General features: G+C 39.9%; 1 protein-coding gene across 1 annotated transcript; it reads right to left on the reverse strand.

Annotated features, from left to right (window-relative positions):
- Positions 1 to 9918: 9918 nt before the first annotated feature.
- On the reverse strand, positions 9919 to 14558 carry got1l1 (glutamic-oxaloacetic transaminase 1 like 1). Its single transcript, XM_054772474.1, has 8 exons — positions 14115 to 14558; positions 13649 to 13830; positions 13389 to 13512; positions 13011 to 13228; positions 12753 to 12903; positions 10810 to 10975; positions 10208 to 10347; positions 9919 to 10055 (listed from the first exon to the last, which is right to left on the reverse strand). The coding sequence occupies exons 1-8, from the start codon at positions 14278 to 14280 to the stop codon at positions 9919 to 9921; spliced, it is 1284 nt and encodes a 427-aa protein (XP_054628449.1). The 5' UTR covers positions 14281 to 14558.
- Between the last annotated feature and the right edge of the window lie 551 nt (positions 14559 to 15109).

Consider the following 15109-nt stretch of genomic DNA (forward strand, 5'->3'; position numbering starts at 1 on the left):
TAAATGAGGGATTACTGTGAATAGGTGGTCCTTTAGGGCAGTGGTCCCTAACCCCCGGGCCGCGGCCCGGTATCGGGCTGTGGGTCATTTGGTACCGGGCCGCACAGAAAGAAAATATAACTTCCATTATTTCTTTTTTTGATGTTTTATTTTGAAAAGTGGCCGGATTCTCTCTGTTACATCCGTCTCACCTGACGCATGTCCATTATGCGTGTGCTAACTTTCTCTCATGCCGCACAGATAGACTACTACTGTATTTTTACCATTTTTCTTTCACCTCATATTTGGTCTCAAATGCTGATACTATGTGGGAATGCATAAAGGTAAGTTTTGATGACTTATTGAGTGCTAATGTGCACATTTGTCTCAAGTTAATTCATGCTAGCACACTGCCTCTTACCACACACGTCAAACAGCCATGTTCATTCATTTTGTGCTTTTAATTTGATATTATTCATGTCTTAGTTTTACACAATACATAATAAATAAGATAAATTAGATCGCTATATTGTACGACACCCCCGCCGCCCCACTCCCAGCCCCCGGTCCCCGGTCCGTGGGTCAAAAAAGGTTGGGGACCACTGCTTTACGGCGTTTAATTTTACAGTGTTCCGTGTTAGGCCGTTTTGTGGTTATGAACGTACTCCCATAAATTATTAATAGAAACAAACACATTACATCTACTTATGTGGGCGCACTAGATACATACATACATAGCATACATAGCATACATAGGCGGAGTAATACGTAGATGCAAGTCGCACACCGAGAACGGACTATGTCACTTTTGTTGTTTTTAGTTCACTTTAACCTCCATTATGTTTCCCATGAGTAAAGCAGACTCTTCTGGTGCAGTGCATAAAAGAAAAGTAAAGTGAAATTAGACATCGTAAAACTCTGATTGAGACTCCCCCCCCCCCCCCCCCCCCCATAGGCCTGTTTCCAAGACAACCACAGGGATAAAAGTAAAGCATTCATTTTTTAATGGCCGTATTGTTTATATTTAATATTTTTATTACTGTACTGTATTAATATGTCCTTCATGCGTTGAGAGTGATTTAGGTGTTAATTTCAGTACGACTCACACTAAAACTCAGCGTCACATCACACTTGTAGGAATGAAAGTTGTTTGTAATCCGAGGACCACATGTGAACATTCCATAATCTTTAAGGTTTGTCCTGAGCATTTGTTTTTATTTTCTGTGTCCATCTTTCTGGCTGCTACATCAGTCTGTCCTTTCTTCTATTATATTTTACAGCCAAGCCCTTTGCCCCAAGTTGCCAAGGAAACAGCACAACGTGTGTCGCCGGATTGTGCCAATTTAGTTGAATTTGCCTTTGGACAAATGATTATGCTCCACAAATTCTGCCTAACAAGTGTGCAACATGAATCTATGCAAATGACAACAATAATTTCTTATTAAGCTTTAGTCCAAGTACATTAGGAGTGCTAGGTGATGGGTTAAGGTGCCACTGAACACCTACCCTGAAAGTCACCCTGCTGCCAGAATGAATGCAGCATGGCTCTCCTGTTTGACTTGCAATTATTCACCACACTCACCCGTGTTTGAAGAAGCGACTGAGGGCAGTCTGATAAGGGCGACATGGGAAATGATGTGCGAATGTTTTGTGAGGAAGACAATCAGAGCTGTGTGGACATGATGTATCATTTGTACAAACCGGGAGCACAGTTCCTCCCCAAGCAGAGACAAAGCAAACATGCCTTCTCTGACGCTAGCGGCCTTATTTGAAATCAATAGGTCTTGTCTGGGGAATCCTGAGATTATCCTCACAGCAGGAGTTGTTTTTGCCACGTGCCTGTGACTTGACCATGTTCATTTAAAGGCACCAGAGTTTGGGTGCAATCATTAGAAGTTAAGCCGTGCGAATCTCTCGCCTGCATGCAGCTACATGGAGACGAGTACACAAGGAGATGGGTGCCTGCTGCATTTCCTGGCTGCACGGGAAAGAAGCAGCACCTTCAAGGAATCATGCAGTATTGATTTGACCTACTTTGTATTACTTAGTCACTTGTTTTAAATGGAACATGTTTATAATCATTAACTGTACATTGTAATTACCTCCGCCAAGGTTATGTTTTTGCCGGCGTTTATCTGTTTGTTTGTGTTCAAAATAACCTGAAAAGTTCTGAATGGATTTGGATGAAATCTTCAGGAATTGTCAGAAATGGGATATGGAAGGACCGATTACATTCTGGGGGTGATCTGGATCGCCGTCTGGATCCAGGAATTTTTTAAAGAATTCTTTAACATTGCGATATAGGACCATTTTCTGCATTTGTGCATATAACTCTACCAAAAATGGAAAAAAGCACTTGGAAAAAAAAATACAGCACACGTTTCCAACAGGTTCTACAAAATATCAAAGACTGATCCAGATAATGGAATAATTCCGGATACTATCATCCAGAATATGAAAAAATAGGATACGTTTGGAGTTTTCATCATAGGAAGAAAAGAAATGAAGCTATAAACATGCAAGAAACACCATTACATATAGCCAAGACACTGTGGAATCTGGAGTGTGCCAACAGATTTGTTGTATCTTCAAAAGGTATGCCGCTAGATCCAGAATAAAACAGACATTACAGAAAATGTGATTTTTGTTAATAACTACTGAACTAATATTGATATCATTCTGAATCCAATTGCTAATGCTACATTTCATGGTCAAGGAATCCAAGTATGTAGATAAAATAAATGTAGGCCTAATATGGGGGAACCATGGCGCTTGGTGGAGGTCTGCGCTCTCCAAGTGCTTTCCTAGTTTAGCTGCTTGATGCAAAACAGATCTAAGCATTGAGTACGTACACAGCACACAAAACGCCATTTGAAGCAGCAATGTAGTTGACGAGTTGGACAATGAGCTGTATGGAACATTGATTCCCAATAATTGGTTTCAGACCCAACTGTGATAAGTCAATTCCTTAGGATTCCTTATTTATAAATTGAATACTTTGGTAGTTAGAGTATAGAAAAACTGTTTACAACCTTCTAAATATGTTTTTTTTTATCCTTATTAAAGCCCTCTAGACATGAACTAACCCCCGCACACATGGGGAGAACACGCAGCAATGGAACAATAGCAACAACACAGTAAAATCATTCCCATATTCCATTTTATCACATACTATTGTTTGAGTAAATAATAATAATAATAATAACGTCAATAGTGCAAAATAACTAAAAAAAAAAGAAGCAAAAACTAGAATTGGCTCTCATTAGGCCTGTCACTATAACACATTTTGCTGGACAAATTGTTGTCCTACAAATTATGGTCCATAATCAATATTATTTTCTGAGACCATTTTTTCATGAATTATATGGCATAATAATGCGAGTACATTGTATCAAAAGCGATAAACTTTAATTTCTCAAGAGTATTTAACATTGTAATAGGAATGTCAAGAGCTTTTAAATAAAACGAATTAAACAAACAACATAATAAATTAAGCAAACAAAAAAAGACAAAAAAAACCCAATGAAAATAAAATGGACTCTCAGTCTCTTTTAGCAAAAATTGCACATAAATAATAATCACAATCATAACCAAAAAAATAAAAATAGACCCTGTCTGTTAGGAAAAAAACACACACAACAATAAAACTATAAATAAAATGGAGTAGTATTGCACTTCCATAAATAATGAACATTGAGTATGATTCCTTTACAGCTAAACAAAGAATAACAGGTAAACAAAAAAAGTGCCATATGCAAATATAAACGTTCACTCACAGCTGATGATTGGTTGCACAAGGAATTGCTGTTTGTGACATGTACGTCCTCTCAGACAATCCGTACTGTCGGTCAAACAGTTCTAACATTTCCCGAAATGTTGGCTTTTCAACCGTATTGAAAGTTTGCATTTCTTTTGAAATGCAGCAAACCGTCTGCGAGCGGGCACCATTTTGCACTGTTTTGTTTAGATTTACTTTGCCGGCCAAACTCCTCAGTAAGCGTTGACTGTCGGGACGCAGGCACCGCTCCACCTCCATCTGTAGTTTTTTTTTCCCAGTTGAGAAAACTGGATGGTTGTGTTTGAGGTGCGCATGCAAGTTGGTCGTGTTCTCTGTATTCCTCTTCACTACTTTCCAACATATCGGGTCGTCGGTGTACTCGCCTTGTCCGTTCCGTTTAAAACCAAACTATTCCCACATCGGGGCTCATTCTTATTTGTGTTTGCTTGCTCATGAGGCTAAATTGCAGCACTCTGTGTATCATTAGTAATCCCGCCTCCACGTACTGGCACAAAGAGGCTGAATGGCTGACAGGAGGGTTCACTCTCTCCGTTCATTCCACTATAGAATTAACACGCACAGGCAGAAGATATGGAGTGTATGCTCCTGTGTAGTAAAAAGAGACGAGGAAAACAAACACGCATACACATGTTAATTTATGTTACATTCTCAACTTTGTATGTATTCATCGTGAAAGGCCTCGCTCTCATTTAATTCCTTTGTGTTTTCCCCCATAGCCCTCCTGTATCCAGGACTTGTAAGAACCCATCTTCATTAGTGACTGTTTCTTCCGTGTGTACTTAAGTGCATGTTAAAAAATGTGTAAATATGTGCCATTTGTTTGCAAACTTCTCTGGTTCTGCTTACCTCAATAAAAAGTAGTTAATAAAAAACTCGTTAGTGTAATTATGTATCAATGTAGCGAGGGTCCGCAATTTTTTTTGTTTAAATTATGGCGTCTTGTAAAAGTAAACGTGCATAACTATGAATAGAAACCAATTGGCCAGTAAAACAAACATTCGAAACATTCTAGGGGCAGGAAATTACATTCATGAATTTCCATTACATTTCTGTCACGCGCCAAGCAAAGCAAATCTCTCACTTCGTTCAGGACACACAAAGTGTGCGACTCCTGCTGCTGATGTAAATAGCACAATTTTCAAATATGTAAGCCCATCCACTTCATCAAGGGATGCAAAGGCCAAACTGGCTAAGCTTAGAAAATATGATGACAGTTCCATCGAGTTTGGTTTTGCTGAAAACAACGACGCAAGGCCAAAAAGTGTCACGTGACTTCAGTTACTTGCAAAAGAATCGATGAAGGCAAGGCTCAATTAACAGTGTTATAATGTCCGCTTTTCTGCCAGTCATTTGAATAAAAGGCAGTAAGTTACAATAATATTGTTATCAATATGTTAAAGTTGAACCAATTAAGTTTATGCTTTTAACTGGTTTTAAAACAAAGTGGGTTCATTTGGACGGTTCCAGTCTCAGTTTCTGTTTCTGTTCATTTTCTGTAAGCTTTGAGATTTTTTTTTACTTGAATTTCATTGATTCATTCATTTTCAATATCGCTAAGCTGGAGCTTATCCCAGCTGACTTTGAGCGAGAGGTGGGGGACTGAAGTGTTTAAATATAAATAATTCCTAGGGTGTTTAATACTAATGGCAGAGAAAAAAAATCAGCATGAGGATCATAAGGGAGTCCTTGGATGTTCTCTCCTCTAAGGGGTCTGGTGTCCCAGAAAGTTTGAAAACCCCTGGCTTACATACATTACACATTATGAGCATTGTCTTAAAACTATTTAGCATAATATAATGATATTTAATTGTCACGAATGCGTCACTAATTCTGATGTAGCAGAAGACAATCACTCCTCTGTTTTGGGTCCACTTGTTTAATCAAGGTTGCAAGCGACTGTTGCAGTGGCAATTAGTTGAAAACACACAGCGTCAAAGCCAACTAATCACCGTACTTACAAAGCTACAATCCAATATTGACAAAAAGTTCCAAATACAGCAGTTTACACAAACATGGTCCATCCATGGATTTGCGCTCGCAATTGCATTGTGTGTACAGCTGAGTGCAAACAGTTGAACTGATGGAAGCTCACATAACAAAACACAGTAACTCAATAACATCATCATCAAACTGCCCTCCTCAAGGTTGTCAGCATGGCCAAACACACAGTGTGACACAACAACTGTTCAGGCTACACATTGTATTGCATTTTTGAATAAAACATGGTGTCCTTTAGGAAGAGCTGCCAACTTCACACAGATCATTAAAAAATAACTAACTAATAAAGTCTTACAGATCACTTACACACATACACAGGACACATATAGCTGAATAATAAACAATAAATATAGCAACTTCTGATCAGACTTAAAATAATGTACTGATTTAAGCCCCACCCATTTCTGATTAAACCACACCCAGTTCTTGTTTATGCCCCACCCACTCCGAGCACAGCTATGACAGCTTCTTTGGCCGTTCGAGGGTCTTTGTGGGTTTTTGGGGCGCTGTCATGGCGATGCAGGTCTTTCGGGTGGCTGGGGGTGTTTGATGTGTTGAGGGTCAATGTTTTTTTTCTCTCGTCACGAAGTTGAGGAGCGTTTGGTGTGACAAGCGCGCGAGCTGTCTGAGGAAGCGGGGAGGTCCCACACGACTGATGCCATGTTTTGTTTACAACACGTTTTTACAGCATGTCACACGTAGGAGAAAAGGAGGGCTTGATTTGCTCAGCCTACCACACCTAGAGCACAGTACATTTAATCTCACCTCATTGGAGGTCATCGGTCGTCAAAGCTATATTTTAATGTCACCAAATTTATTGGTATGATGTCATAATTCCACATGCGAGCCCGAAAATTATCAGTCCGGTATTTATCATGCACCCATAGAAATGTCCTCACTTTTTATTTTATATATTATGTTATGTTTATATATTTGAGCCAGTGTGTATAATTTTGAAAATTCATGTAAATTAGAGAAAATCCCAAATAAATTCAAAATTTGTGCAACCAATTCTTGTCGTTAAAAATCATTGCACTCGGCAACACACCTGCATTTCTAGTTTTCTGTTTAATGTTCTTGAACTTTCTATCGTCTGATAAAATGGAATCCAACAAATGATGTTCCCAAGGAGATAAAGTGATTGCTTAACATTGTACTTTCCAGCTGACTACAAAATGTCATATTATTACCCTGAAGTGCTGCAGTGTTTAACGCACACACAGAGACCGGGTGAGTGCATTCAAACAGCCAAACCGTAACATCAGTAAGTATGAGCTACTCTGTATACAACAAGTAAGCGCGTTCAAAGGGGCTCCAGCATCCAGCGTCTAATGGCTCCGACTTTGAATAACTGTGGATGTCGATTGTTCTCACTGTTAAGCCGAGGTCAGTGAAATGAAGTGAGTCAACATGTTGCCTCCATTAAATCTCCTTTTGCAGCCTGTTTCTCAGTGCTGATCAACAGGGGCAGAGCTTGCAAATGAAAGAGTAGAAGTACAAGGTTGAGTGGATAAAAGCATCATGTTCGATATCTTAACGGTACTAATAAATGACATTCATTTGCTGTGACTGATGACCATGACTTTTCCATGTCAACAATAGCATGTTGGGTCCTATATTCATATTTATACTATATATAAAAATAGGATGTACTCTTTTGGCAAGCATTCACAGCCGCTGAGAGCAATTTGTGATAGTGGAGAGCATCTTCTGTACTTAAATGGACAGAAAACTGAAGATGCAGATCACAATATATGCAATTTTGCTCTTATTTGCTCCCTTTGGAATATGTTCCTTTCGTTTCCCACTGTATGTTGTGTCTATCGTTCTTTCTTCTAAATGTTGAAAATGGCAGAAAAAAAAGCCAGCCTGGCTTCCATCAGGATTAACCCTCTCAAAGCATAATGTGTTGCTCCTAAATTGGGTAAAATTACATTTACCAGGGCAGCTGATGGATGACAGCTGCGCAGAAAACAGAAAGTAATGCCTTGAAAACCCCCATCAGCCTGCCTAGCACTCATGTATGGACACATTATTATGTATATACTTGTACTGTACAGTATGTTTGATAGATGAAAGAGCTGAAATTGCACTCGAATGAGAGCTGTCAACCACAGGAAGCAAGAAGCAAGAACTATCCATCCATCCATCCATTTTGCCAGTGATGGCAAAAAATTAAAATGTGATGAATACCGTAGAACCAGAAGTTGAACTTACTGTAACATAGGCCAACGATACACATGTCTTTGCCATGGCTGCTCTGTACAATAAGTTGATATCATCTCATATATCAATACAAGAAGACAGTTGGCGTGGACAGTAAATCTTCGTTTATCATGGTTAGTTGGTTCCAGACCTGACTGCGATAAGTTAATTTCCGTGAAGTAGTATTCATTATTTGGAATATTAATATTTAGAAAACCTGTTTACGACCTTCTAAATACATCCTTTAACAATATTAGAGCCCTCTAAACATGAAATAACACCCCTATAGTCACCTTTACACTCGTATTAACCAACATAGTAGATATAATGACAGAAAATAAGCCATTTAAGACATCAATAAAACTCATGCTCTTCTGTGTTGCAATAAATGTGTTGCGGCTGCGCTGATAGAAAGAAGAAAGAGTTGAGTTTTAGCTGGATTACAGCCGCAACAGTAGCCTGTGTTATTATTATTATCATTAATATTAGACTATGTTATTATTATTGTGCCTGCTGTGAGATAATTTAAATAATTTAAGCAATAAAAGCCTATTGTTCCTGCGCTCAAATCTGGTGCTTGTTTCACCGAACAGGTACTGACACCTATTGACCAATGTAAAATACTACTTTCACAATTTGAATGTTTTTGAAGTCCTTGTATTTGTATTTTAGTTCATGCTTAGTTTAGGCAAAAAAAAACCCTGTAACATTTGCTTCAATTAGCATAGTTTTTGACAAATAATAGTCCGTATTCAACCACAAAACAGCATGATTTAGTCATTAATATATGGTTGAAAAACCATGATAGAGTGAAGCCATGATTGTGGTGAGGGACAAAAATGATCTACTTTTAGTGTTTGAGTGAAATGACTTTATGTGTAGCTTCTTTCTACACACCAGATAAGAAAGTAAAAAAACGATCCCGCCTCTCCACTTCCCTATACAGTATCCATACAGTGTCCATCACACACCTGAAACTTACTTTTTTACATGTGTTAACTTAAAACCTTCCCTGTACAGGTAATGGTTCATTTATGATGGTGACAGTTTGACCCTGGGACTGACTACAGTGGATCCCTGCACAGTCATGATTCAGCATTCACGGTAAAGTTGCAGATTTTTGGTGAAAACATTTCATTGTTTTTCTCTGGAAATAGGCTGATTTTTTTCCACAGAAAACTAGGGGTGTCACTAGATCTCACGAGATTAAAACGTGACAAAATTACTTGTTCAGAAAAAACTGCCTCTTGGTTACTAAGCCTATAAATGAAAAGGAACCTGATAATTTTGCCACCTTTAATATATTTGCCATGTGGGTGCGCGTGTTTTCCTCATCTCCCGCCTCCAAACAGGCGGGAAGAGAGTTCACTCTGTGCATTGGTTTCAGCATGTCGGCGAGTTTGTTCCATAGAACAACAGCGCGAGCTCTTTTGTCAATCATACAATCTCGGTGGGTTTGTCTCGGTGGGTGAAGGCGGGGCCGGCAACATACACACAGAGTGTAGAAGACTCTAATGTAGTAGATTGCAATATATTGTCATATATATTTTTATATTTTTTTCATTGTAGTTTTCTCAAAAGTGACGTTAAAATGTCGTCTTGCCTCGTTCTCGTTGACCCAATCTCGTGTATCATATCGTCTAGTTAACGGAGTGTCTCGTGACACCCTTACAGAAAACACACGGCATTCACCGTAAGTCGGTAATAATTTATCAATACGAGCCGTGTGTCAAAAATCGACATTTTAAAGTAAACATTTGTATTATTTCCTATGGGAAAAAAAGTGTTTCACCTCAGAGTTTCTACTGGATTGAAAATCTCTGGACCTCTCGTTTGGAACCAAAGTCAAGCCAACATGGTGCCTTTCAAAGCGATGTTAAGGTGAAAGGTCCAATCACTCGAGTCTCGCTGACACCGGCCAGAAAGCAGCTGCTCTGTCAGAGTGAAGTGGTCGCTGCGTGGACGGACTCTGCAATGTAATCCAAGTTATGGCTGTTGATTGTGCTCACATTTATGCAGCCATGAGGGAGCACGTAAACATGTCTCCTGTTTGACAGAAAATCCACCTGTTGGGCTTCGGTAGAAATAAAAAACAGAGGAAATACTTAAGACACAATTATGTAACACAAGTTATGAACCTTGCTGAAAGCCAATACAGCGCAGTGCAGGAAATACTATAACTGTGAAAGGTCTTCATCTTCTGAGTTGTGATAGTAAACATCTCACCATTCAGGCCCAAGCAACAGTAAAGTCCACTTTGTTGGGTCACATGGTCCCAACCTGGAGAGCCCAGAAGTCGGAGTTTTTCTCTCAAAAGTTGTCTGATCAGCAAGCATCTTTCCACAATGCGCTTCACTTCTCCTTGCCTTTGGGATTACAGGGGATACACAGAAACAACATTACATGCAGAGCATCGTATTGAAAGCTGTGATAGTTTGACCCTCTCATGTAGCTAGTAAGGCAACCAAAATATTACAATCAGCTCTGGGTTTCATTCTACACCAATTGTCAACTCTCTGACGGTGTCAATCAACACTGAACATTCATATTTTTTGGCAAAGCAGAATATTGACGCATCTCCAGCATTGGATCTTATTGGATTTTCCTAACCTATTTCCTAACCGGAATAACGTGTTAGGTCGGTGTATTTCTGTTCATCCTGCGAGTGCAAACAATGGCGACACGTAACCTACTGGGTGCAGCAGTGGCACAAAGAATGGATGCAAAATGGAATATGGAAATAGTAATGCAATGCATGGAACAAAAATGTGTAGATAACAAGGTATGAAGACAGTTACATTACCATGTCAACAATAATATGAACTCACCATTCCACAAGATGAGCAGGGTTACTGAGTAGGGTGGAAACCACACGTGCTCCACCTACGGACAGCTGGGCCCACAGAGACTGTGACAATTTGTCAGCTTGCGAACGAAGAGAAGAGAGGACAGAATTGTGCTTCAATACACACAATAGGTGGCTGACAGCTTCACCTGAACAGGAGAGAAAATCTAAATAAATAAAAATCATTAAAGTTAGTAATAGAATGAGATAGTAAGTATGTTATTGTGATCCATATTTAAACAGATTATTGTATATATTCATACAAAAAATAGGAAAACAATTTAAAGAAACTGACATGGTGTCGATGTCCCCTTCCTAGTGCGCACTCTTTGGCAGGGAATTAACAGGAGCATATGGGAATTTACAATCATTTGTAAATTAATATTGTACATCATGCTTTTCTGGTTGAATGCAGCCTATTATTTGTCAAAAATATTAATATTTAAGCAAATCTTTGGTATTTTTAGCCTAAATTAAACAAACTCCAGCATAAAAAATGCCCAAATGAACTCAAATACAAATGACGCATTAACATTGTGATATGTAGTATTCAACACTGGTCACTAGGTGTCAGTAATGTTACTGTAATATTCGGTGAAACACAAAAGTGCCAGACTTAATCGCAGGAACAACAGGCTTTTATTGCAGGTTAGAATGATTTCACAACAGGCATAGTAACCCCTCATAAAAATCCCTAATAAAAACACAGGCTACTTTATTAGATAATACAAGTGTAAAGGTGATTATAGGGGTGTTAGTTCATGTCCTGAGGGCTTTAATATCATTAAAAACTGTACTTAGAAGATTGTAAACAGGTTTTCTAGGCTCTAACTACCAAAATATTCCATTTATAAAGAACTTTGAGGAAATTCACTTATCACAGTCAGGTATGGAACCGATTAAGAGTGATAAAGGAGGGATTACTGTATATGTTTAATCTGGGGGTTTCCAAAGTGCGGCCTGGGGGACATTTGCGGCCCACTGCAATTGTATATGGATGTGTGGCGCATTCTAAAAATACAATTACTCAAGAAACAACAGGAAAAAAAACCCAAAAAGGCGTAATGCATGGAGAAAAAGTTAAAATGTTGATGCTAGTAACACAAAGCTGACATGTAAGCTGTTTTTTAATCAACTTATAGCATATACGCTTGGTATTAGCATTTATTAGAAAATTAAAAATATCAACTTGGCCGCCTGCATCCTTTTATTTTTTTAGTGTGTGGAAAAGGTTTGGATACCCCTGGGTGACCAAATGTAGGTTAAACAAGTTAAATCAACAATTTATCTAACAAATCAAGTGACTGAGCATTGTTTAAAAAGCGAGTAAAAAGTATATACTGTATTTTAAAAATAGCTCAATAGTTTGCATGCATGTCAGCTTTTGACAAAAATATTTAGTATTCGGTTTGTATGTGTTGCAGTTTGTAAAAAAAATAAAAATAATAATAATAATAATTAAACATGGCTGCCATTAGTTCTAATTAATCCCTTGATGGTCCAAGTTGTCCAACAGAATATATGCTCAGTAAGTTGCCAAACATATCTTTTGGAAATGTATCTGAAATCTTCCATCCTTTGCATTGTGATACTGAATGTCATTATCATGTGCATGTGTACATCTGGTCGAGGCAGACAGCCGCCCCAAGCCGAGTCTGGGGTCTGTTCAAGGTTTTCTGTTTCATTATTATGAAATAGAATTATTAGAATAGAATAGAATAGAATGGAATTATTCCTGGCCTCCGCCACCAATGTGCTTGCTCATGTGGGGTTCATTGGTGTTCTTTAATGTATGAGGAGCAGTGTTGGCGTCCATGTGTAGTCTTCTTTGGCGCTATATAAATACAATTTACTTGACTAACGAGTCACATGGCTTCTTAGACTGCACAGAAAATACGAACGAACGAGACATGAAGTAGTTCTGACCGTAGAGTCCGAAGCAGTGCGAGAATGACTGAGCACACAGCAGCTCCATGCCCTGTGATGCAAAGTACCACACAGGCCATGCGTCATGGTCTAAATCTCCACAGCAAAATGCCGGTGTTGGCAGCAAGAGGAAGGGGCGCAGCCCACGCCTCTGTTGAAAGAGTGCAAGAACAAACACTAGTAATGAACCAAGTGGGAGTGACAAGCTATACTTAGTCTGACAATGGTAATTTGCATGTAAATCTTCATGTCAGATACCAAGATGAGCTGTGCAATCATGACCCATTGATTGTGAGAGAGGGCTGCCCCGGTGGGGTAGTGTCCACAAGCCGGCAAAAGAATAACACTTCGCTCTGGAGCCTCCTGTAAATCCACGAAAAGCTTCTTCAAACAAACATCCCGCTGCTCATCATCCCAGTAATAATAGTGACGGATGTCGTGGAAACCTGCGGCCCGGAAGGTAGCAGCCAGTGAGTCTGCGGGGAGCGTTGCGACAAAACAATCGTGACGCTTTCTTTCGAGCAACACTTTTATGAAAGATGCACAACTTTGACAGACACAACAGAGAGTGTTTCCAGAACTCGAAAACAACACGATTGGCTAAATGTTTTTAAAAGGGGGCTAAAATTGAGTTACCATCGCAGGGAGAAGACAGGTAGACTGGTCCGTCCCAAGCACTGCTCACATCAAACCAGTATCTCAAAAGCTCAGCGCCAAGGCGAACAGCACCAGAGAAGGAAGGCGCATGCACACTTAACACCTGCAACAGAAAGAGTTACTACCCTGAACATCTAATGTCTAAATACTGCCCACTCTTCTATTGACTGTACTCAGTAAGTGCAGATTGATATGAATTGATCCTCCAGGTGATGGCACTGCTTCATCTTAATACACACCCTGTTCTCCAAAAGAGCCTTGGAGTTGTTGCCCAAAGCAGCCTCTGTGGCTCTCCTGCAGAACTCTGCCTGAACAGAGGGACATTGAGTGTCTGGACGCAAGGTGGGATCGCTCTTTAACTGCTGCTTTATTTTCTCAACAAGACGCAGACTAAATGTCTGCCCATCCTCCCCAAAATACTCTAGGAAAAAAAGCAAAGCACCAATAAGTTCAAAAGCCTATTAACATTTTAGTATTTCCTTCAATATCCTGTTATACTCCTACTTCAATTAAAAGAAGGCTAGGGGTGGCCAAAGAAGAGATTAGCAGATTCATACTGAACACCTGTTTCAAACAGATTGACTCAGTATTTGCACAGGTGCAGCAGGAAAGTAGAAAAACATTTTAAGCACACTGGCATCGCCCCTGTGTGTGTATGTAGCTATTTCAGAGTATTACTAAACATCCTCAGATAAGCAAACTCACCTCTCCCCGCCAGGTAAACTTTGTCAGCGTGTGTGTCCTTCCTGAAGGTGCACAGTAATGACGTTTCAGGGCTCACATCGGCGTCTTGAGAAGCAGAGCGGTCACCCGCTGGGTCTTCCCTGAGCACGACCCACTTTTTATCAAGGCAACAGCCCGCTAGGCTCATCCTGAATCCCGCCTGCAGAAATTAGTCTGCTGTCCACCAGCCTTTTGTTTGGAGGACAGTTGCCAGGTGACAGCCCACCAACAGAAACTGTCACCCGGGTAACACAGGGTGGATGCAGTGTGCTTGGGTGTTCATCTTATATTCATACCATTTCACGTGATACAACACATGGCAGATTGATGTTTCCGTAGAAGGTAATGTAATGCAAGTGCTGTTACCTGAACACACATACTCTTCCAGATAATGATGGAGAAGACCATTCAGCTTCCCTGCAGTGTAGCGCTCATCGTCCATCAATCCATCCATTCATGTTCTATGCCATTTATCCACATTAGGGTCGTGGGGTATGCTGAAGACTATCCCAGCTGACACAGCCAATCCCAGGGCACATGTAGACAAACAACCATTCACGCTCACATTCATACCTATGGACAATTTAGAGTCACCAATTAACCTAACATGCATGTTTTTGGAATGTGGGAGGAAACCGGAGTACCCGGAGAAAACCCACGCACGCACGGGGAGAAGACGCCAACTCCACACAGAGACAGCGCTCATCATGTTACACAAACACACACAATAAAAAAAACAACAGTGGGGAACTTGAAATGGGCTTTGGAGGATGTCATTTATTTCTTCTGGAAATAAGTGGAAACGGGAATGAAAGATGTCATAATTCGGAGCAGTGACTGAAAACTCGGATGAAAGCTATTTTGGTGGAGGAGGGAAAAAAAGCAAAGGGCATTGGGTGTCTTCATGAAGCTAGTACTAATAAATCACGACAGTAGGTGGCACCAAAAGCAGCACAATGTACCGACCTGTGACCAAT

Source organism: Dunckerocampus dactyliophorus, chromosome 4, assembly GCF_027744805.1.
Source record: "Dunckerocampus dactyliophorus isolate RoL2022-P2 chromosome 4, RoL_Ddac_1.1, whole genome shotgun sequence".
Taxonomy (NCBI): domain Eukaryota; kingdom Metazoa; phylum Chordata; class Actinopteri; order Syngnathiformes; family Syngnathidae; genus Dunckerocampus; species Dunckerocampus dactyliophorus.